The following is a 22,562-nucleotide window of genomic DNA, read 5'->3' as shown; positions in this document are numbered from 1 at the left end:
AGGTCCACCCATCCCCAAGTCATGTCCTCCTCCGCCTATGGCTCCAGTGGTTTCTTTTGTATCTTTTTTGCTGAACGTTTAAGGTTTTAACTACTTTATGGGTTTCAAAGCATAAGGCTATGTGCACACGTTGCGGATTTAGATGCGTTTACGCAGCAATTTTGGACCAAATCTTTGCATCAAATCTGCAGTGTAGTGCACAACCAGTGTTAATCTACAGTATGTGAAGTTAAGAATTGTTGTGCACATGCTGTGGAAAAATCAGCGCAGATTTGCAGCGTTTTATTTTCTGCAGCATGTCACTTATTTTTGCGGATCTGCATCGTTTCTGCACCTACTGACTTCCATTGAGTCAGGCACACCCGCATCAAAACCACAGATGTAAGAAAGATCTGCGGATTTGGGTGCGAGAAACGCTGCAGATCGGGAGGAGGAAGAGTGTGTGGGCAGAGTGTGGTAGGAGTCTGTGTGCATGTCTGTGTGCGGGGGACTGAATGTATGTGTGTGTGTGCGGGTCTGTGTGTCCCTGTGTGTGTGCTGGTGTGTGCGTGTCTGTGTAGGCAGCCATCATCTGATGGAACTACTGCTCCCATCCTGCCATGAATGCTGTCACGTATGACAGTGACAGCATTAGCCAATGATAGGACAGTAGTCCCATCAGATAATGGCTGTGTTCAGTAGTAAAAAAAACAAAGCAGGCAGTATAGACAGTACATACATATAACATACAGTGCATACTCACCAATCACCTAGTCCCCGAAGCCCTCGATCTCCTGTAATAAAAATAAACATAATAAACCAACCTACAGTGCCTTGCAAAAGTATTTGGCCCCCTGGAACTTTTCACCCTTTTCCCACATATCATGCTTCAAACATAAAGTTACCAAATGTAAATTTTTGGTGAAGAATCAACAACAAGTGGAACACAATTGTGAAGCTGAACTAAATTTATTTGTTATTTTATAATTTTGTGGAAAGTCAAAAACTGAAAAGTGGGACGTGCAATATGATTTGGCCCCTTTACTTTCAGTGCAGCAAACTCACTCCAGAAGTTCATTGTGGATCTCTGAATGATCCAATGTTGTCCTAAATTACTAATGATGATAAATATAATCCACCTGTGTGTAATCAAGTCTCCGTATTAATGCATCTGCTCTGTGATAGTCTCAGGGTTCTGTTTGAAGCACAGAGAGCACCATGAAGACCAAGGAGCACAACAGGCAGGTCCGTGGATACAGTTGTGGAGAAGTTTAAAGCTGGATTTGGATACAAAATGATTTCCAAAACATTAAACATCCCAAGGAGCACTGTGCAAGCGATCATACTGAAATGGAAGGAGTATCATACCACTGCAAATCTACCAAGACCCGGCCGTCCCTCTAAACATTCATCTCAAACAAGGAGAAGACTGATCAGAGATGCAGCCAAGAGGCCCATGATCACTCTGGTGAACTGCAGAGATCTACAGCTGAGGTGGGACAGTCTGTCCATAGGAAGAGTGGCAAGAAGAAAGCCATTTCTCAAAGATATCCATAAAAAGAGTCGTTTAAAGTTTGCAACAAGCCACCTGGGAGGCACACCAAACATGTGGAAGAAGGTGCTCTGGTCAGAAGAAACCAAAATCGAACTTTTTGGCAACAATGCCAAACGATATATTTGGCGTAAAGGCAACACAGCTCATCACCCTGACCACACCATCCCCACTGTCAAACATGGTGGTGGCAGCATCATGGTTTGGAGCTGCTTTTCTTCAGCAGGGACAGGGTAGATAGTTAAAATTGATGGAAAGATGGATGGAGCCAAATACAGGACCATTCTTGAAGAAAACCTGTTGGAATCTGCAAAAGACCTGAGACTGGGACAGAGATTTGTCTTCCAACAAGACAATGATCCTGAACATAAAGCAAAATCTACAATGGAATGGTTCACAAATAAACGTATCCAGATGTTAGAATGACCAAGTCAAAGTCCAGACATGAATCCAATCGAGAATCTGTGGAAAGAGCTGAAAACTGCTGTTCACAAACGATCTCCATCCAACCTCACTGAGCTCGAGCTGTTTGCCAAGGAAGAATGGGCAAGAATTTCAGTCTCTCGATGTACAAAACCGATAGAGACATACCCCAAGCGACTTGTAGCTGTAATCGCAGCGAAAGGTGGCGCAACAAAGTATTAAGTTAAAGGGGCCGACTAATATTGCATGCCCCAATTTTCAGTTTTTGACTTTCCACAAAATTTTAAAATAACCAATAAATTTCGTTCAATTTTACAATTGTGTCCCACTTGTTGTTGATTCTTCACCATAAATTTACATTTGGTATCTTTATGTTTGAAGCATTATATGTGGGAAAAGGTTTAAAAGTTCCAGGGGGCCGAATACTTTCGCAAGTCACTGTATACATACCTTTCCGCTGTAGTCCAGTTAATAACGAGTGTCCCACGACGATCTCCCATGTATAACACTGGCATCGGGTGATGTCAGTGTTCTACAGGGCCTCCGCAATGCACTAACAGTTGGAGGTAATCCTCTGCAATGTATCACTCCGCCGCAGCCAGGAGAGAGGTCACCTAAGTTCATTCTCTCACCACCAATGCCGTGTGAGAAAATTCTCACACAGCATTGCCGTAAAGTGAGAGCCTGAACTCAAGTAACCTCTTCAGTGATGCACTGCAGGAGCCATTATCTCCTGTCAGTGCATCGCGGGAGGATCTGTAGAGCGGTGACATCACTCGATGTCACTGTTCTACAGTTGAGATTGTCGTGAAACACTTGTTATTAATTGGACTACGTCGGAACAGGGAGTATTTGTGTTTGTTTATTATTTTTATTTTTTTTGCAGGAGATCGAGGGCGTTGCAGGAATTAGGCATACAATAAATTGGGAAAACTGTATTTAGTGTTTTATTTCATTAAAATACTTTTTTCTGGCTGTCTTTTTTTGAACCCTTTACCACCTATAGGATTAGTAATGGATAGGCGTCTTATTGATGCCTCTCCATTACTAACTGGGCTTGATGTGACCTTACAATACAAAGTGACATCAACCCCATATTACCCCATATGCCACCGCTACACGGCAGTGGGAAGAGAGAGGTTAAGTGCCAGAATTGGCGCATCTTAGAAATGCGCCATTTCTGGGGCAGCTGAGAGCTGGTGTTTGTAGCCGGGGGAGCCAATATCCATGGCCCCTTTCTAGGCTATGAATATCAGCCCACAGATGTCTGCAAAGCCTTTCTGGCCTATTAGTTATAGGGGGACCCCATGTCATTTTTTGGGGGGGTCCCCCTATTTTAATAGTCAGTAAAGGCTAAATATACAGCTGCGGGCTGATAATCATAGCCTGGGAAGATCCATGGGCATTAACCCCTTTCCAGGCTATAAACATCATCTCCCAGACGCTGGCTTTCCCTCTGTGGTGCAGAAAATTGCTCGGGAGCCCACGTCATTTTTTTTTTTTTCAATTATTTTTTAAACTAAACAGATATTGCGTTTAAGTCCGGGGTCACACTTGTGCGAAACTCGCACGAGCCTCACACCTCAATACTCGGCACTGCCGCCGGCACTCGGGACCAGAGTATGCGGCTGCATGTATTTCTATGCAGCTACACACTCTGGTCTGAGTGCCTGCGTCAGTGCTGGGTATTGAGGTGCGAGACTCATGCGAGTTTCTTGCAAGTGTGACCCCAGCCGAACGCAGATTTTGTGTGTGTGTGTATGTGTGTGTCTTTACTTAACTCTTTATGTACCATTTTATTATGTTTATTACTAAATATCAGGCTTGGTATTATCTATCTATCCATCTATCAATAGATATATCTACCCACCTATCTATCTATCTATCTATCTATCTATCGATACATCTATCCATCTATCTATCGATAGATATATCGATAGACAGATAGATAGATAGATAGATATAGATGGATAGATATATCTGTAGATAGATGGATATATGTATCTATAGATATACTGTATCTATCCATCTATCTAAATAGAAAAGACAACTAGCAGCACAAACTTGAGCAGATTTTGGGTGCAATGCTTTCTGAGTAATGCGGTTGTGCAACGCAAAATATAAATGGAAAAAAATCAGGCAGCACTCCAGTTCAAGGAAAAATTGTGGGCTTTAATCCAGCACCAAGTGGTGCAACGTTTTGACCTCACAACACGGTCTTTGTCTATCTATCTAACCCTAACCCTATCTATATATCTATCTATCTATCTATCTATCTATCTATCTGTCTGTCTGTCTGTCTGTCTGTGTATCTATCTGTGTGTGTAAACATTATTCTTCAATGGAGTATGTAAAATAAGAGGTTGGACAAAGAAATGACATCATAATTCTTTTTTTGTTAAATAATAGATCTTTATTTAGCTTACAAAAACACATACAAATCCGCATGAAAAAAAAGCATGAAATCTGCATCAAGTCTGCATCAAAAACACATCAAATTACACTGGAATGTAGCAATCCTAAAAGTCAATATTAACCCTTTAACGAGCCTTGCAATATAACTTAGGATAAAAGAAATAACAGAATCTCAATTTGCAGACACAATGTTTTGAGGTATTCCTCCTCTTCAGTGCAAAGTATGAGATCTGATTTGTCTAGGTCAGAGGCATAAGACTGGGATTTAAGGGCTAACATTTCTCCATGTGGAGAGTGACAAGCCAAACCTGGTATAACAGAGTGAGGAGATTTAGGGTATGGGCACACGTTGCAGATTAGCCTGTGGAATTTTCTGCACAGAATCTGCACTTCTTGGCAGAAAACGCAGGTGCGTTTTTGATGCAGTTTTGATACATTTTGATGAGTTTTTTTCATGCGGATTTGTATGCGTTTTTTTAAGCTAAATAAAGATATGTTATTTAACAAAAATAAGATTTGTGATGTCATTTCTTGTCCAACCTCCTCTTTTATATTTGTCCAACCCACACTCCATTACACACACAGATAGACAGATAGAGAGATGATGATAATAGATAGCTAGATACAGTAGATAGTGTGGTGTGACTGGTGGTTAATAGGAAGTATGTATCACAGGGATGGCAGCTCCCTGTGATGTAGCCTGGAGTGTTTTCTTAAGTGTACGTAAATTTTTAAGTAGTTGTTCACATTTGGGTCCGGGCTACGGGTAGCTACGAGAGTTGGGAGGGTCTGGCTACCCATGTGCCTCAATCTGTTGTGGGGGGGCTCACTGTACCCCATTTTGTCTGAAGATATGTGTGTGGTTGTGAATTTTGAGGACCTGTGATGAGGTCATGAACATGTGACTAGCCATGAGATAGGTAACTGGGAGTGGTAACAGACTATCTAAGGAAGGTGTGTTGCACATGTGGGAGAGTGTGTTAGGAGTCTGTCAGCCCGGACAGAGCTCCCATGTTCCAGACTCGGACGTCGCATAGCCTGGGGAAGCCGTGTCGGCGAGTCCGAGCCAAAAGGAGCGGACAGTCTTGAAAACCGTGTGATACTGACCGGGGTCAGTGAGAAGGATTTACAGGATACCTCTACGGATAAGAGGGCTCTGAGAACCTGCGTGGCCAACAGGTAACAGTTTTGAAAACTGTGTGATACTGACCAGGGTCAGAAAGAGACTGTGTGTGAACTGATACTTATCGGATACCTCTGAGGAGAAGAGGGGTCAGAGAATCTGTGTGGCAATCCAACAGGTAACGGTCTTGACAGCCATGTGTTATACTGACCACGGTGAGTGAGAAGTATTTTTCAGTGAGAGACTGTGTTCATGTGTTAAAACTGAATGTTTAACGGACAGTGTAATGGCTGCTGGAACTGTCTAAATAATAAACCAAATGGACTCGTTTGAACCCTGAGCGTGCCAGTGTTTACCTCAAAGACCTGCAAAGTGTGTAATCCCCGTCCACTCACATGGTGGAACCTTACAATTGGTGGAGAATGCGGGCAACGGTCCAAGAAGCATGTGTGCAGGTATTTTTGCTGTGGATCAGTGGGTCCATGATTTTTTTTACCAGGGTTCTGGGTGCCCGGGAGAAAGTGTGGGTCTGACCAACTCGGGGACTTCGCTGGGGTGACCAAACGTGTGACTGTGGGAAACGGGGTAGCTCCAGGAAAGGGGTCCAACACCTGTTTAAGTGGGGACTTGCTGTTCCAGGATGACAGGGTGAGTGGGGGTGACTCCAATTCAGACTGTGACTCAAACGCCAGGAAAAGAGAGTGCAGTAAGGTGGAATCGAGTAAGAATAATAAATATTCCTCTTGTCGCAGGGGCCACGGAAAGGCGGGACAGGCTACACCATCTGAGAAGAGAGATGATGTGGGAGAGACAGGGTCAGATACAGATCAGGTTACTGTCCTTGAAAAGGAGGTCACTATATCTCTGACAAATCCCTGCACAGAGGTAGGGCTGGAATTAAAACAGACCTGTAGTAGTCTGACGTCTGAAAGGGTGAAATGGCTCAGTATGATGAAGGCTCCGGAGTACCTGATGCTGAAGAGCTGGAGTTCTCTGAAGTTACTGAGAGTCGAGAGAGATTTGAACCTGCGGATGCAGGAACAGGTGGAACTCTGAAGAGGCAGAGTGTGGGTGGGCAAGAGAGCCCATCTGAAAATCTAATTAAAGAAGTTATGGCGCGACACGTGTTGGCCAAAAGAGAGCAGGGTTACGCAATAGATATGCTTAAAGAGACTGTAAAAGAGAATGTCGAACAAGAAAGGGTCCTAAGGCAAGCAGCTGAGCACAGAGTGGATGAGCTGGAGAAGGAAGTCTCTGAGCTCAGAGGTCACCTGTCAGCTTGTCAAACTATGAACAAAGCTATAGTGAAAGATATGGAGGTGCTCCAGGAAGCATTAGGAGGTCTAATGCAAGAGAAGAAGTTGGGAGTTGCAGATTTACAGCGGCAGTGCCGAAGTGATTATGAGGCGGAGCTGCAAAGGCCCATCTTGGCAAGCGGTCTTGGAGAATGTGAAACTGAGGAAAAGTTTGCCCTGAGGGCGGAACAAGACAATCAACCAGTCGAGGCAGATGTCTTGATGGAAAGGTCTATGGCAAAGCGGGAGCTGGCTGTCCATGAAGAGAATGAGACCTCGCTCTTCAAGTGTGTGATAGAGGTACCCGAACACATGCGAGAAGCATGTGCCAGGGAGTCTATGCATGAAGATTTCAAGAAGGCTGCGGGGGCGTGTAAGGTGTATTGGACTCCGGAAGATAAACAGTTAGTGGTACTGTCCACATCTAGTGTCACAGCAAAAAGAGTAGCTGTCCTGAGTGACCAGCATTGGAGATGTGTGCGGACGAAGTGGTTGATCCAGTTGGAGAATGAAGAAGCTGCTAAGTGGCTGGAGCATGTGAGGAAAGTTCGGAGGCTTCTGGAACATGTAATACACGTACCTATTGCTATGGTGAGGAAAGTCATTGGGAAAAATGGTCGAGCCATTCAAGAGATGGTGAATAAGTCTGGAGTGGTGAAGCTAAGTATTCCAGGTGACCATGAAGATCAGATACCCAGGGAAAAGGGTATGGTACCATTCTTCGTTTTAGGTACGGTGGACGTCTGAAGCACAGAGGGGTAGAGATAGTGACTTCACTGTTAACTCAGAGCTGAATAGCAAAGACAGGAGACACGGTAGAGGACGTGGTAACAGAGGATCAGACTCACATCAGCCAGTAGGACCGACTGGACGTGGGGCTTATGACTGCAACAACCGTGGGAGGTGGCCATGGAGAGAAAGGTTACGTGAAGGGACACTTTTGGGAAGTGTGGTGACTAAAAATGGTTTGGTGACACAGACTGAAAGTGACTCAAGTGCTGAAGTCCAAGGCCGACACAATAACCGCTGGGGGGGCGGGTGAGGCCTAACAATGGTATGACAGTGAATGACGCCCAAAACCGACTGAGACAGTTCTCTCGACGGATGGGGCAAAGTAACGTGTGTTCTCTGTTTCGAGGTCCCTGGGATATGACAAGTGTTCAACCCCACAAGTTTGAACAGAGGGGGGAAATATGTGGTATGACTGGTTGTCATGTGGTTAATAGGAGATATGTATAACAGGGATAGCAGCTCCCTGTGATGTAGCCTGGAGTATTTTCTTAAGTGTACGTACATTTGTAAGTAGTTGTTGTTCGCATTTGGGTCCGGGCTACGGGTAGCTATGAGAGTTGGGAGGGTCTGGCTACCCATGTGCTCCACTCCGTTGTGAGGGGCTCTCTGTACCCCGTTTTATCTGAAGATATGTGTGTGGTTGTGAATTTGGAGGACCTGTGATGAGGTCATGAACATGTGACTAGCCCATCTGATAGTTAACTGGGAGTGGTTACAGGCTATCTAAGGAAGGTGTGTTGCACATGTGGGAGTCTGGGAGAGTGTGTTAGGAGTCTGTCAGCCCGGACAGAACTCCCATGTTCCAGGCTCAGACGTCGCATAGCCTGGGGAAGCCGTGCCGGCGAGTCTGAGCTAAAAGGAGCGGACAGTCTTGAAAATCGTGTGATAGTGACCAGGGTCAGTGAGAAGGATTTACAGCAGCGTTTCCCAAACTCCAGTCCTCGCGGACCCCAACATGTCATGTTTTCAGGATTTCCTTAGTATTTCACAGGTGATGGATGTATCATCAAGGCATCATGAATTCTCTCACATGTGTAACACTATGGAAATCCTGAAAACATGACCTGTTGGGGTCCGTGAGGACTGGAGTTTGAGATCCACTGATTTACAGGATACCTCTGTGTATAAGAGGGATCCAAAAACCTGCGTGGCCAACAGGTAACGGTCTTGAAAACCATGTGATACAGACCGGGGTCAGAAAGAGACTGTGTGTGAACTGATGCTTATCGGATACCTCTGAGGAGAAGAGGGATCCGAGAACCTGTGTGGCGATCCAACAGGTAACGGTCTTGACAACCGTGTGTTATACTGACTGGGGTGAGTGAGAAGTATTATTCAGTGAGACACTGTGTTCATGTGTTAAAACTGAATGTTTAACGGACAGTGTAATGGCTGCTGGAACTGTCTAAATAATAAACCAAATGGACTCGTTTAAACCCTGAGCATGTCAGTGTTTACCTCAAAGACCTTCAAAACGAGTAATCCCCGTCCACTCACATGGTAGGAACTTACAATAGATAGATAAATAGATAATAGGGGGCATATATGTGATAGATAGATAGCTGATACTGTAGATAAATGATAGATAGGGGATATATATGTGATTGATAGATAGACGATAGATAGATATGGGATAGATAGATAGATAGATAGAAGATAGATATGGGATAGATATGGGATTTATTCTGTATTACATAGATAGATAGATGATAGATATGGGATACATATTAGATATATAGAAGATAGAAAGATAGCTGATAGATGATAGATATGGGATATATATGTGATAGAGAGATAGATAGATATGGGATCGATAGACAGAAGATAAGATAGAGAGAAAGAGGATAGATATGGGATATATGATAGATAGATAGATAGATAGATAGATATGGGATATGATAGATAGATAGATAGAAGATGATAATAGATAGATGATAATAGATAGATAGATATGGGATATATATATTAGATAGATAGAAGGTGATAATAGATAGATAGACAGATGATGATAATAGATAGATAGATAGATAGATAGATAGATAGATAGATAGATAGATAGATAGATATGGGATAGATAGATATGGGATATATATTAGATAGATAGAAGATAATAGATAGGCAGAAAGATGATGATAGATAGATATGGGATATATACTGTATGTGATAGATAGATATATATGGGATAGCTAGATAAAATGGTACATAAGTAGTTAAAGACACACACACATAATGTTCCCGCAATTTCTTTAATTAAAAAAAAACATCGGGAAAAAAATAGTGTGGGTAGTGTGGGCTTCCGCGCAATTTTCTGCGCCAGAGGGGGAAAGCTGACGGCCGGCGCCAATATTTCTAGCCTGGGAAGGGGTTAATACCCATGGAGCCTCCCAGGCTATGAATATCAGCCCGCAGCTAGCCTTTACTGGCTATTAAAATAGGGGACCCCCCAAAAAAATTATCTGAGGTCCCCCTATAATTTATAGCCAGAAAGGCTACGCAGACAGCTTCAGGCTGATGTTCATAGCCTAGGAAGGGGCCATGATATTGACGGCAGCCCCTGGCTAAAAATACCAGCATCCAGCCGCCCCAGAAATGGCGCATTTGTACGATGCGCCAATTCCGGCACTAAGCCCCTCTCTTCCCACTGCCGTGTAGCGGTGGCATATGGGGTTCTAAGGGGTTAATGTCACCTTGCTATTGTAAGGTGACATTAAGCCCGCTTAATAATGGAGAGGCGTCAATAAGACACCTATCCATTATTAATCTTACAGTTTGAAAGGGTTAAAAAAGCACACATAAGAATAAAGTATTTTAATTAAATAAAACACCACACGGTTTTCATATTTTTATTGCATGCCTAATCCATGCGACACCCTCGGTCTCCTATAATAAAAAGTAAAAAAATAAACCAACCGTACACTCTCTGTCCGACGCAGTCCAATTAATAACGAGTATCCCACGATGATTTCCCCATCAGGTGATGTTACTGCGCTATAGGGCCTCCCAGTGATGCACTGACAGGAGACAATGGCTCCTTCAGTGCATCACTGAGGTTACCTGAGTTCAGGCTCTCACTTTCCAGCAATGCTGCATGGGAATTTTCTCAACTAGCATTGCCAGTGAGAGAATAAGTGACCTCACTCTCTCCAGGCGGCGGAGGGATATACATCGCGGAGGATTACCTCCGCTGTCAGTACATCGTGGAGGCCGTGTAGAGCACTGACATCGGGTGATCAGTGCTCTACACCGGAGATCGTCGTGGGACACTCGTAGTTAACTGGACTGCGGCGGAAAGGTTGTTTTTTTTATTTTACTTTTATTAAAGGAAACGAGGCTGTCGGGAACTAGATGATTGGTAAGTATGTTATGTGTTGTATGTTATATGTACTGTATGTACTGTATGTATTATGTAATGTATGTTCTGTATGTTTTTTTACATTCAACACATTAGCCGGATGATGGGACTACAACTGTCCCATCACTGGCTATTGTGTCACTCACGGTCAGTGTAGCAGGCATAGCCTGATGGGACTTGTAGTCCCATCGGACGATGCCTGCATACATATACACACACACAGCCCCCGGCAACACCCGGTCAGCCCCGCAGACCTCCGGGCAGCCCCGACAAAAGCCGCAGACCCCCCGGACATACCCGCCAACCCCCCCACACACGCGCACCACACACACATAGCCCAGCACGCACTATACTACGCACACATACATGCAGTGCCCCGCACAAACCATACATGCACATAGTCACCGCCCACACACTATACACGCACACAGTCACCGCACACACTCCGCCCACACACTTCACTCCTCCCGATCTGCAGCGTTTCATCCGCAGCAAAACCTCAGATCTTTTTTAGACCTGCAGTTTTGCTGGGGATGTGCCCAACTCAATGCAAGCCATTGGGTGCACAAGCGCTGCAGTTCCGCACAAAGAATTGACATGCTGTGGAAAATGAAATGCTGCGATTCCGCGCATTTTTTTCCGCAGCATGTGCACAGCGTTTTTGTATTTCCCATTGATTAACATTGTGTGCACAACGCACTGCGGATCTGAGGCAATTCCGCACATCCAAAAACGCTGCAGAAACGCATCAAAATCTGCAACGTGTGCACATACCCTTATACGCCATGTATGATCCTCTGATAAATTAAATATGCAAATTTCCTCTTTGGAGAGTAAGAGCACTTATGCTGTAGCGCCACCTATTGGAAGTAGCAATCTGAAAAGTCATAATTTCCACTGACGAGGGACTCTCTGTGTCTGCAAATTGAGATTCTGGTTGGGCTTTTATTCTAAGTTAACAGAAAGGCAAAAAGGTCTCTACACTAACATAAATGGAGTTCAATTTCTAAAAGTTCCATCATTTCAGTTGGGCACAAAAACAAAATCTCTACCCATTAAAAACTTAAAGAATTAATTTCTGTTTGTGTTAATGCAGTCTATGGTACCGTTGAGTGTCAGGTCTAAATCCCATTTTGGGGGGATTCAGGTGGAACCCCCAAATGCAGTGCAGAAAACTCAATGTGAACAAGGCTTGAGGCTGCTGCACATGACTAATCTAATAATAGCAATTCCTGGTCTAATCTTTAAGACAAAACCAGCTGAATCCAAATCAACTCAACGTTCACATGAATAAAGAAATGTGGTTATTAATGTGGTTGGTGATCTGGATCACTCCAAGATCTAAGGCAGTGTTCACATTACGTTTGGGCCACACGTGAATATAGCTCCACTGAAGCCCTGAAATATGAGGTTTGGGCAGAATCCCCAATGGAGCCATTCACAATAATATGACAGACGGAATTTCTCTGTGTCATCAGTGTCCGGCAAAGACAGAGAACAAAGTGACTCCATCTTATTAGTCAATGGCTTCATCGTGGTTCTGCCCAAATCCCGAATTTCAAGATTTAGGTCAGAAGCCACAACAAAGCCAGGAACGTGTTGTCTAAAAAATGTGAAAATAACCTAAGACAATACAAAGTCTTCTCACAGCTCCAGCAATCAGATAAATAGTGACCATGTCAGTAATTGGTGAGTAACTATAGGAATCATCTGTATAAGGGTGTGTGCACTCGCTGCAGGTTGTCCTGCGGGTTTTTCAGCGTGGATTTGTCAAAAACCGCAGGTAAATCCGCAGGTCAAAAGACCTGCGGTTTATCTGCAGTTTTTCTGCGGTTTAGCCTGCGGTTTTCCCCTGCGGTTTGACACCTGTCATGGATCAGGTGCCAAACCGCAGCAAATCTGCGCCGAAATATCCGCAGTCTGCACAGCGACTTTAATTTTTCATTGATTTTAATGGTACTGTACACCACAGCAGAAACTGCTGAGGATCCGCAGGACCAAAACCGCTGCCGATCCGCAGCAGAATCCGCAGCGTGTGCACACACCCTAATTCTCTCTATAATCCAGGATGAGATTCATGGAGATTTTATAGTGAGATCCACAAATAACAAAAGGAGCAAAACTGTTTGTATATGTCAATTATTTAATTTCTGTAGAAGCAACAATACCCACTATGGAACCGAGCACAGAACAAACTACTGCAGGACCAGCAACCACCACTGGACCAAGAACTACCACCTTGCCTCCAATTACCACACAGCCTCCAACTACTACAGAGCCTCCAACTACCACACAGCCTGCCACTACAATACAGCTTCCCACTACCACACAGCTTCCCACTACCACACAGCCTCCCACTATCACTCAGCCTGCCACTACCACACAGCCTCCAACTACCACACAGCCTGCCACTACCACACAGCCTCCCACTATCACTCAGCCTCCAACTACCACACAGCCTCCAACTACCACACAGCCTCCAACTACCACACAGCCTCCAACTACAACTCAGCCTCCAACTACCACACAGCCTCCAACTACCACACAGCCTCCAACTACCACTCAGCCTCCCACTATCACTCAGCCTCCCACTATCACTCAGCCTCCAACTACCACACAGCCTCCCACTACCACACAACCTCCAACTACCACAGAGCCTCCAACCACCACACAGCCTCCCACTACCACACAGCCTCCCACTACCACACAGCCACCCACTACCACACAGCCTCCCACTGCCACACAGCCTCCAACTACCAAACAGCCTCTAACTACCACACAGCCTGCCACTACCACACAGCCTCCCACTATCACGCAGCCTCCCACTACCACACAGCCTCCCACTACCACACAGCCTCCCACTATCACTCAGCCTGCCACTACCACACAGCCTACAACTACCACAGAGCCTCCCACTACCACACAGCCTCCAACTACCACTCAGCCTCCCTCTACCACACAGCCTCCAACTACCACACAGCCTCCAACTACCACACAGCCTCCCACTACCACACAGCCTCCCACTACCACACAGCCTCCAACTACCACACAGCCTCCCACTACCACACAGCCTCCCACTACCACACAGCTTCCCATTACCACACAGCCTCCAACTAACACCCAGCCTTCTACTACCACAGAGCCTCCCACTACTACACAGCCTCCCACTACCACACAGCTTCCCACTACCACACAGCCTCCAACTACCACACAGCCTTCCACTACTACACAGCCTCCCACTACCACACAGCCTCCCACTACCACACAGCCTCCCACTACCACACAGCCTCCAACTACCACTCAGCCTCCAACTACCACTCAGCCTCTACCTACCACACAGCCTCCCACTACCACACAGCCTCCAACTACCACACAGCCTTCTACTACCACACAGCTTCCCACTACCACACAGCCTCCCACTACCACAGAGCCTCCAACTACCACACAGCCTCACACTACCACTGAGCCTCCAACTAGAACACAGCCTCCAACTACCACAGAGCCACCCACTACCACTCAGCCTCCCACCACACAGCCTCCAAGTACCACACAGCCTCCAACTACCACACAGCCTTCTACTACCACACAGCTTCCCACTACCACACAGCCTCCCACTACCACAGAGCCTCCAACTACCACACAGCCTCACACTACCACTGAGCCTCCAACTAGAACACAGCCTACAACTACCACAGAGCCTCCCACTATAACACAGCATCCAACTACCACACAGCCTCCCACTACCTCACAGCCTCCAACTACCACAGAGCCTCCAACTACCACACAGCCTCCCACTACCACACAGCCTCCCACTACCACGCAGCCTCCAACTACCACACAGCCTCCCACTACCACACAGCCTCCCACTACCTCACAGCCTCCCTCTACCACAGAGCCTCCAACTACCACACAGCCTCCCACTACCACACAGCCTCCCACTACCACACAGCCTCCAACTACCACACAGCCTCCCACTGCCACACAGCCTCCAAATACCACACAGCCTCCAAATACCACACAGCCTCCAACTACCACACAGCCTCCAACTACCACACAGCCTCCAACTACAACAAAGCCTCCCGCTATCACACAGCCTTCCACTACCACACAGCCTTCCACTACCACACAGCCTCCCACTACCACAGAGCCTCCAACTACCACACAGCCTCCCACTACCACAGAGCCTCCAACTACCACACAGCCTCCAACTGCTACACAGCCTCCCACTACCACACAACCTCCAACTACCACACAGCCTCCAACCACCACACAGCCTCCAACTACCACACAGCCTCCCACTACCACCCAATCTCCCACTACCACACAGCCTCCCACAACCACACAACCTCCAACTACCACAGAGCCTTCCACTATAACACAGCGTCCAACTACCACACAGCCTACTACCACACAGCCTCCAACTACCACACAGCCTCCAACTACCACACAGCCTCCAACTACCACACAGCCTCCCACTACCACACAGCCTCCCACTACCACACAACCTCCAACTACCACACAGCCTCCCACTATAACACAGCCTCCCACTACCACACAGCCTCCCACTACCACGCAGCCTCCAACTACCACGCAGCCTCCCACTACCACACAGCCTCCCACTACCTCACTGCCTCCCTCTACCACAGAGCCTCCAATTACCACACAGCCTCCCACTACCACAGAGCCTCCAACTACCACACAGCCTCCAACTACCACACAGCCTCCAACTACCACACAGCCTCCAACTACAACAAAGCCTCCCACTACCACACAGCCTTCAACTACCACACAGCCTTCCACTACCACACAGCCTCCCACTACCACAGAGCCTCCAACGACAACACAGCCTCCCATTACCACAGAGCCTCCAATTACCACACAGCCTCCAACTGCTACACAGCCTCCCACTACCACACAGCCTCCAACTACCACACAGCCTCCAACCACCACACAGCCTCCAACTACCACACAGCCTCCCACTATCACCCAACCTCCCACTACCACACAGCCTCCCACTACCACACAACCTCCAACTACCACAGAGCCTCCCACTACAAAACAGCGTCCAACTACCACACAGCCTCCAACTACCACACAGCCTCCAACTACGACTCAGTCTCCCACTACCACACAGCCTTCCACTACCACACAGCCTCCCACTACCACACAGCCTCCCATTACCACACAGCCTCCAACTACCACAGAGCTTCCCACTATAACACAGCCTCCAACTACCACTCAGCCTTCAAATACCATACAGCCTCCCACTACCACACAGCCTCCAACTACCACACAGCCTCCCTCTACCACAGAGCCTCCAACTACCACACAGCCTCCAACTACCACACAGCTTCCCAGTACCACACAGCCTCCCAGTACCACACAGCCTCCAACTACCACACAGCCTCCAACTACCACACAGCCTCCCTCTACCACAGAGCCTCCCAGTACCACACAGCCTCCAACTACCACACAGCCTCCAACTACCACACAGCCTCCCACTACCACACAGCCTTCAAGTACCACACAGCCTCCCACTGCCACACAGCCTCCCACTGCCACACAGCTTCCAACTACCACACAGTCTCCAACTACCACACAGCCTCCAACTACCACAGAGCCTCCAACTAGAACACAGCCTCCCACTACCACACAGCCTCCCACTACCACACAGCCTCCCAGTACAACACAGCCTCCAACTACCACACAGCATCCCACTGCCACACAGCCTTCAACTACCACACAGCCTTCAACTACCACACAGTCTCCCACTGCCACACAGCTTCCCACTACCACACAGCCTCCCACTACCACAGAGCCTCCCACTACAGCACAGCCTCCAACTACTACAGAGCCCCCCACTACCACACAGCCTCCAAGTACCACAGAGCCTCCAACTACCACACAGCCTTCAACTACCACTCAGCCTCCCACTACTACTCTCGCTCCCACCTCCACAAAGCATCCAACTACCACAAAGCCTCCAACTACCACAGAGCCTCCCACTACAGCACAGCCTCCAACTACCACACAGCCTCCCACTACCGCTCAGCCTCCACATACCTCTCAGCCTCCCACTACCACACAGCCTCCCACTACCACACAGCCTCCCACTACCACACAGCCTCCAACTACCACACAGCCTCCCACTACCACACAACCTCCAACTACCACAGAGCCTCCCACTATAACACAGCGTCCAACTACCACACAGCCTCCCACTACCACACAGCCTCCCACTACCACACAGCCTCCAACCACCACACAGCCTCCAACTGCCACACAGCCTCCCACTACCACACAGCCTCCCACTACCACACAACCTCCAACTACCACAGAGCCTCCCACTACCACACAGCCTCCCACTACCACACAACCTCCAACTACCACACAGCTTCCCTCTACCACACAGCTTCCAACTACCACACAGCCTCCCACTACCACACAGCCTCCCACTACCACTCAGCCTCCCACTACCGCACAGCCTCCCACTACCACACAACCTCCAACTACCACAGAGCCTCCCACTATAACAAAGCGTCCAACTACCACACAGCTTCCCTCTACCACACAGCCTCCAACTACCATACAGCCTCCCACTACCATACAGCCTCCAACTACCACCCAGCCTCCCACTACCACACAGCCTCCCACTATAACACAGCCTCCCACTACCACACAACCTCCAACTACCAAAGAGCCTCCCACTATAACACAGCGTCCAACTACCACACAGCTTCCCTCTACCACACAGCCTCCAACTACCACACAGCCTCCCACTACAAAAAAGCCTCCCACTACCACACAGCCTCCAACTACCACACAGCCTCCAACTACCACACAGCCTTCCACTACCACACAGCCTCCCACTACCACAGAGCCTCCAACTACCACACAGCCTCCCACTACAACAGAGCCTCCAACTACAGCACAGCCTCCAACTACCACACAGCCTCCAACTACCACACAGCCTCCAACTACCACACAGCCTCCAACTACCACACAGCCTCCAACTGCCACAGAGCCTCCCACCAAAACACAGCGTCCAACTACCACACAGCCTCCTACTACCACACAGCCTCCTACTACCACACAGCCTCCCACTACCACACAGCCTCCCACTACCACACAACCTCCAACTACCACTGAGCCTCCCACTATAACACAGCGTCCAACTACCACACAGCTTCCCTCTACCACACAGCCTCCAACTACCACACAACCTCCCACTACCACACAGCCTCCAACCACTACACAGCCTCCAACCACTACACAGCCTCCAACCACCACACAGCCTCCAACCACCACACAGCCTCCAACCACCACACAGCCTCCAACCACCACACAGCCTCCAACTACCACACAGCCTCCCACTACCACACAGCCTCCCACTACCACACAGCCTCCAACTAGCACACAGCCTCCAACTACCACTCAACCTCCAACTACCACACAGCCTCCAACTGCCACACAGCCTCCAACTGCCACACAGCCTCCCACTACAAAAAAGCCTCCCACTACCACACAGCCTCCAACTACCACACAGCCTCCAATTACCACACAGTCTTCCACTACCACACAGCCTCCCACTACCACACAGCCTCCCACTACCACACAGCCTCCAAGTACCACACAGCCTGCAACCACCACACAGCCTCCAACTACCACACAGCCTCCCACTACCACACAACCTCCAACTACCACAGAGCCTCCCACTACCACACAACCTCCAACTACCACAGAGCCTCCCATTATAACACAGCCTCCAACTACCACACAGCCTCCAACTACAACACAGCCTCCAACTACCACACAGTCTTCTACTACCTCACAGCCTCCCACTACCACAGAGCCTCCAACTACCACACAGCCTCACACTACCACAGAGCCTCCAACTACAACACAGCCTCCAACTACCACACAGCCTCCCACTACCACACAGCCTCCCACTACCACACAGCTTCCCAGTACCACACAGCCTCCCAGTACCACACAGCCTCCAACTACCACACAGCCTTCAACTACCACACAGCCTTCAACTACCACACAGCCTCCCACTGCCACACAGCCTCCAACTAACACACAGCCTCCAACTAACACACATCCTCCAACTAACACACAGCTTCCCACTACCACAGAGCCTCCCATTATAACACAGCCTCCAACTACCACACAGCCTCCAACTACCACACAGCCTCAAACTACCACACAGTCTTCTACTACCTCACAGCCTCCCACTACCACAGAGCCTCCAACTGCCACACAGCCTCCCACTACCACACAGCCTCCCACTACCACACAACCTCCAACTACCACAGAGCCTCCCACTACCACACAGCCTCCCACTACCACACAACCTCCAACTACCACACAGCTTCCCTCTACCACACAGCTTCCAACTACCACACAGCCTCCCACTACCACACAGCCTCCCACTACCACTCAGCCTCCCACTACCGCACAGCCTCCCACTACCACACAACCTCCAACTACCACAGAGCCTCCCACTATAACAAAGCGTCCAACTACCACACAGCTTCCCTCTACCACACAGCCTCCAACTACCATACAGCCTCCCACTACCATACAGCCTCCAACTACCACCCAGCCTCCCACTACCACACAGCCTCCCACTATAACACAGCCTCCCACTACCACACAACCTCCAACTACCAAAGAGCCTCCCACTATAACACAGCGTCCAACTACCACACAGCTTCCCTCTACCACACAGCCTCCAACTACCACACAGCCTCCCACTACAAAAAAGCCTCCCACTACCACACAGCCTCCAACTACCACACAGCCTCCAACTACCACACAGCCTTCCACTACCACACAGCCTCCCACTACCACAGAGCCTCCAACTACCACACAGCCTCCCACTACAACAGAGCCTCCAACTACAGCACAGCCTCCAACTACCACACAGCCTCCAACTACCACACAGCCTCCAACTACCACACAGCCTCCAACTACCACACAGCCTCCAACTGCCACAGAGCCTCCCACCAAAACACAGCGTCCAACTACCACACAGCCTCCTACTACCACACAGCCTCCCACTACCACACAGCCTCCCACTACCACACAACCTCCAACTACCACTGAGCCTCCCACTATAACACAGCGTCCAACTACCACACAGCTTCCCTCTACCACACAGCCTCCAACTACCACACAACCTCCCACTACCACACAGCCTCCAACCACTACACAGCCTCCAACCACCACACAGCCTCCAACCACCACACAGCCTCCAACCACCACACAGCCTCCAACCACCACACAGCCTCCAACTACCACACAGCCTCCCACTACCACACAGCCTCCCACTACCACACAGCCTCCAACTAGCACACAGCCTCCAACTACCACTCAACCTCCAACTACCACACTGCCTCCAACTGCCACACAGCCTCCAACTGCCACACAGCCTCCCACTACAAAAAAGCCTCCCACTACCACACAGCCTCCAACTACCACACAGCCTCCAATTACCACACAGTCTTCCACTACCACACAGCCTCCCACTACCACACAGCCTCCCACTACCACACAGCCTCCAAGTACCACACAGCCTGCAACCACCACACAGCCTCCAACTACCACACAGCCTCCCACTACCACACAACCTCCAACTACCACAGAGCCTCCCACTACCACACAACCTCCAACTACCACAGAGCCTCCCATTATAACACAGCCTCCAACTACCACACAGCCTCCAACTACCACACAGCCTCCAACTACCACACAGTCTTCTACTACCTCACAGCCTCCCACTACCACAGAGCCTCCAACTACCACACAGCCTCACACTACCACAGAGCCTCCAACTACAACACAGCCTCCAACTACCACACAGCCTCCAACTACCACACAGCCTCCCACTACCACACAGCTTCCCAGTACCACACAGCCTCCCAGTACCACACAGCCTCCCAGTACCACACAGCCTCCAACTACCACACAGCCTTCAACTACCACACAGCCTTCAACTACCACACAGCCTCCCACTGCCACACAGCCTCCAACTAACACACAGCCTCCAACTAACACACAGCCTCCAACTAACACACAGCTTCCCACTACCACAGAGCCTCCCATTATAACACAGCCTCCAACTACCACACAGCCTCCAACTACCACACAGCCTCCAACTACCACACAGTCTTCTACTACCTCACAGCCTCCCACTACCACAGAGCCTCCAACTACCACACAGCCTCACACTACCACAGAGCCTCCAACTACAACACAGCCCCCAACTACCACACAGCCTCCAACTACCACACAGCCTCCAACTAACACACAGCCTCCAACTAACACACAGCTTCCCAGTACCACACAGCTTCCCAGTACCACACAGCCTCCCAGTACCACACAGCCTCCAACTACCACACAGCCTCCAACTACCACACAGCCTTCAAGTACCACACAGCCTCCCACTGCCACACAGCCTCCCACTGCCACACAGCCTCCAACTAACACACAGCCTCCAACTAACACACAGCCTCCAACTACCACACAGCCTCCCACTACCACACGGCATCCCTCTACCACACGGCCTCTCACTACCACACGGCCTCTCACTACCACACGGCCTCCAACTACCACACAGCCTCCCACTACCATAGAGCCTACAACTACCACCCAGCCTCTTACTACTACACAGCCTCTCACTACCGCATGGTCTCCAACTAATACACAGCCTCCAACTACCACAAAACCTCCCACTACCACAGAGCCTTCAACTACCACACAACCTCCCACTAGCACAGGGCCTCCAACTACCACACAATCTCCAACTACCACACTGCCTCCAACTACCACAGAGCCTCACACTACCTCAGAACCTCCAACTACCACACAACCTCCCACCAGCACTGAGCCTCCAACTGCCACACAGCCTCCCACCAGCACTGAGCCTCCAACTGCCACACAGCCTCCCACCAGTACTAAGCCTACAACAACTATTCTGCCAACAACCACTACTGCTAAATACATATGTCCATTACAGTTCAAGATTGTAAACAGAACATATACGGTCAGTCTCAGGAACACATCATCTGAAGACTATAACAGACAGTCCACTGAAATAAGAAACGAAGTAAGTAACAATGAATTAATTTCCATAATCTTTTCCTTAATCACATTGTTAGGATGTTGTCCATATATATTTCATAGGGAATTGTTGTTATACCATGTATATCCAGGCAGATATACGTCAGATTATAATCTTACATCTGACCTTGTGCTCTGTTGGGATTTTCATCTAGTTTAATGGATTATTGTAAATCACATGCATTAAGGCCACATTCAGATGTCCAAGAATCTCGTACATGCTCCATCTGTGAATTTCAAAGATAATACACGTACTTATTAAAATCTGTGGTGCTATTCACATGTCTGTGTTTTTTTGGGCACTTTGTGTTCTCATAGAAATCCCAGGGACATGTCCATTGTTGATTGAGTTATAGATCAAAATTACCCATAGAATCTTTGGTCAGTGAAAATCATGGAGAGCACATGGATGGCATCGGTGAGAGCTGTCCATGGGCTGCCCATGATTAACATAGTTATAGATAGGAGAAGCTTTGTAATCTATTTTTTTCATATGTGAAAATA

At 48.4% G+C, this 22,562-nt stretch overlaps 1 protein-coding gene across 1 annotated transcript in view; it reads left to right on the top strand.

Annotated features, from left to right (window-relative positions):
• The window catches only part of LOC141048874 (uncharacterized), a 184,053-nt gene that overhangs the window by 120,249 nt on the left and 41,242 nt on the right, over positions 1-22,562 (top strand). Inside the window, exon 11 of the mRNA XM_073544963.1 lies at positions 13,088-22,044. Coding sequence (XP_073401064.1) covers positions 13,088-22,044 — 8,957 coding nt within the window. The remainder of the gene's footprint in view (positions 1-13,087; positions 22,045-22,562) is intronic.

The sequence above is a fragment of the Dendrobates tinctorius genome, unplaced genomic scaffold (genome assembly GCF_039654945.1).
Source record: "Dendrobates tinctorius isolate UK_male_01 unplaced genomic scaffold, ASM3965494v1 ptg000138l, whole genome shotgun sequence".
Classification (NCBI taxonomy): domain Eukaryota; kingdom Metazoa; phylum Chordata; class Amphibia; order Anura; family Dendrobatidae; genus Dendrobates; species Dendrobates tinctorius.
The sequence above is the reverse complement of the archived record's forward strand: the minus strand, read 5'-3'. Positions and strand labels throughout refer to the sequence as shown.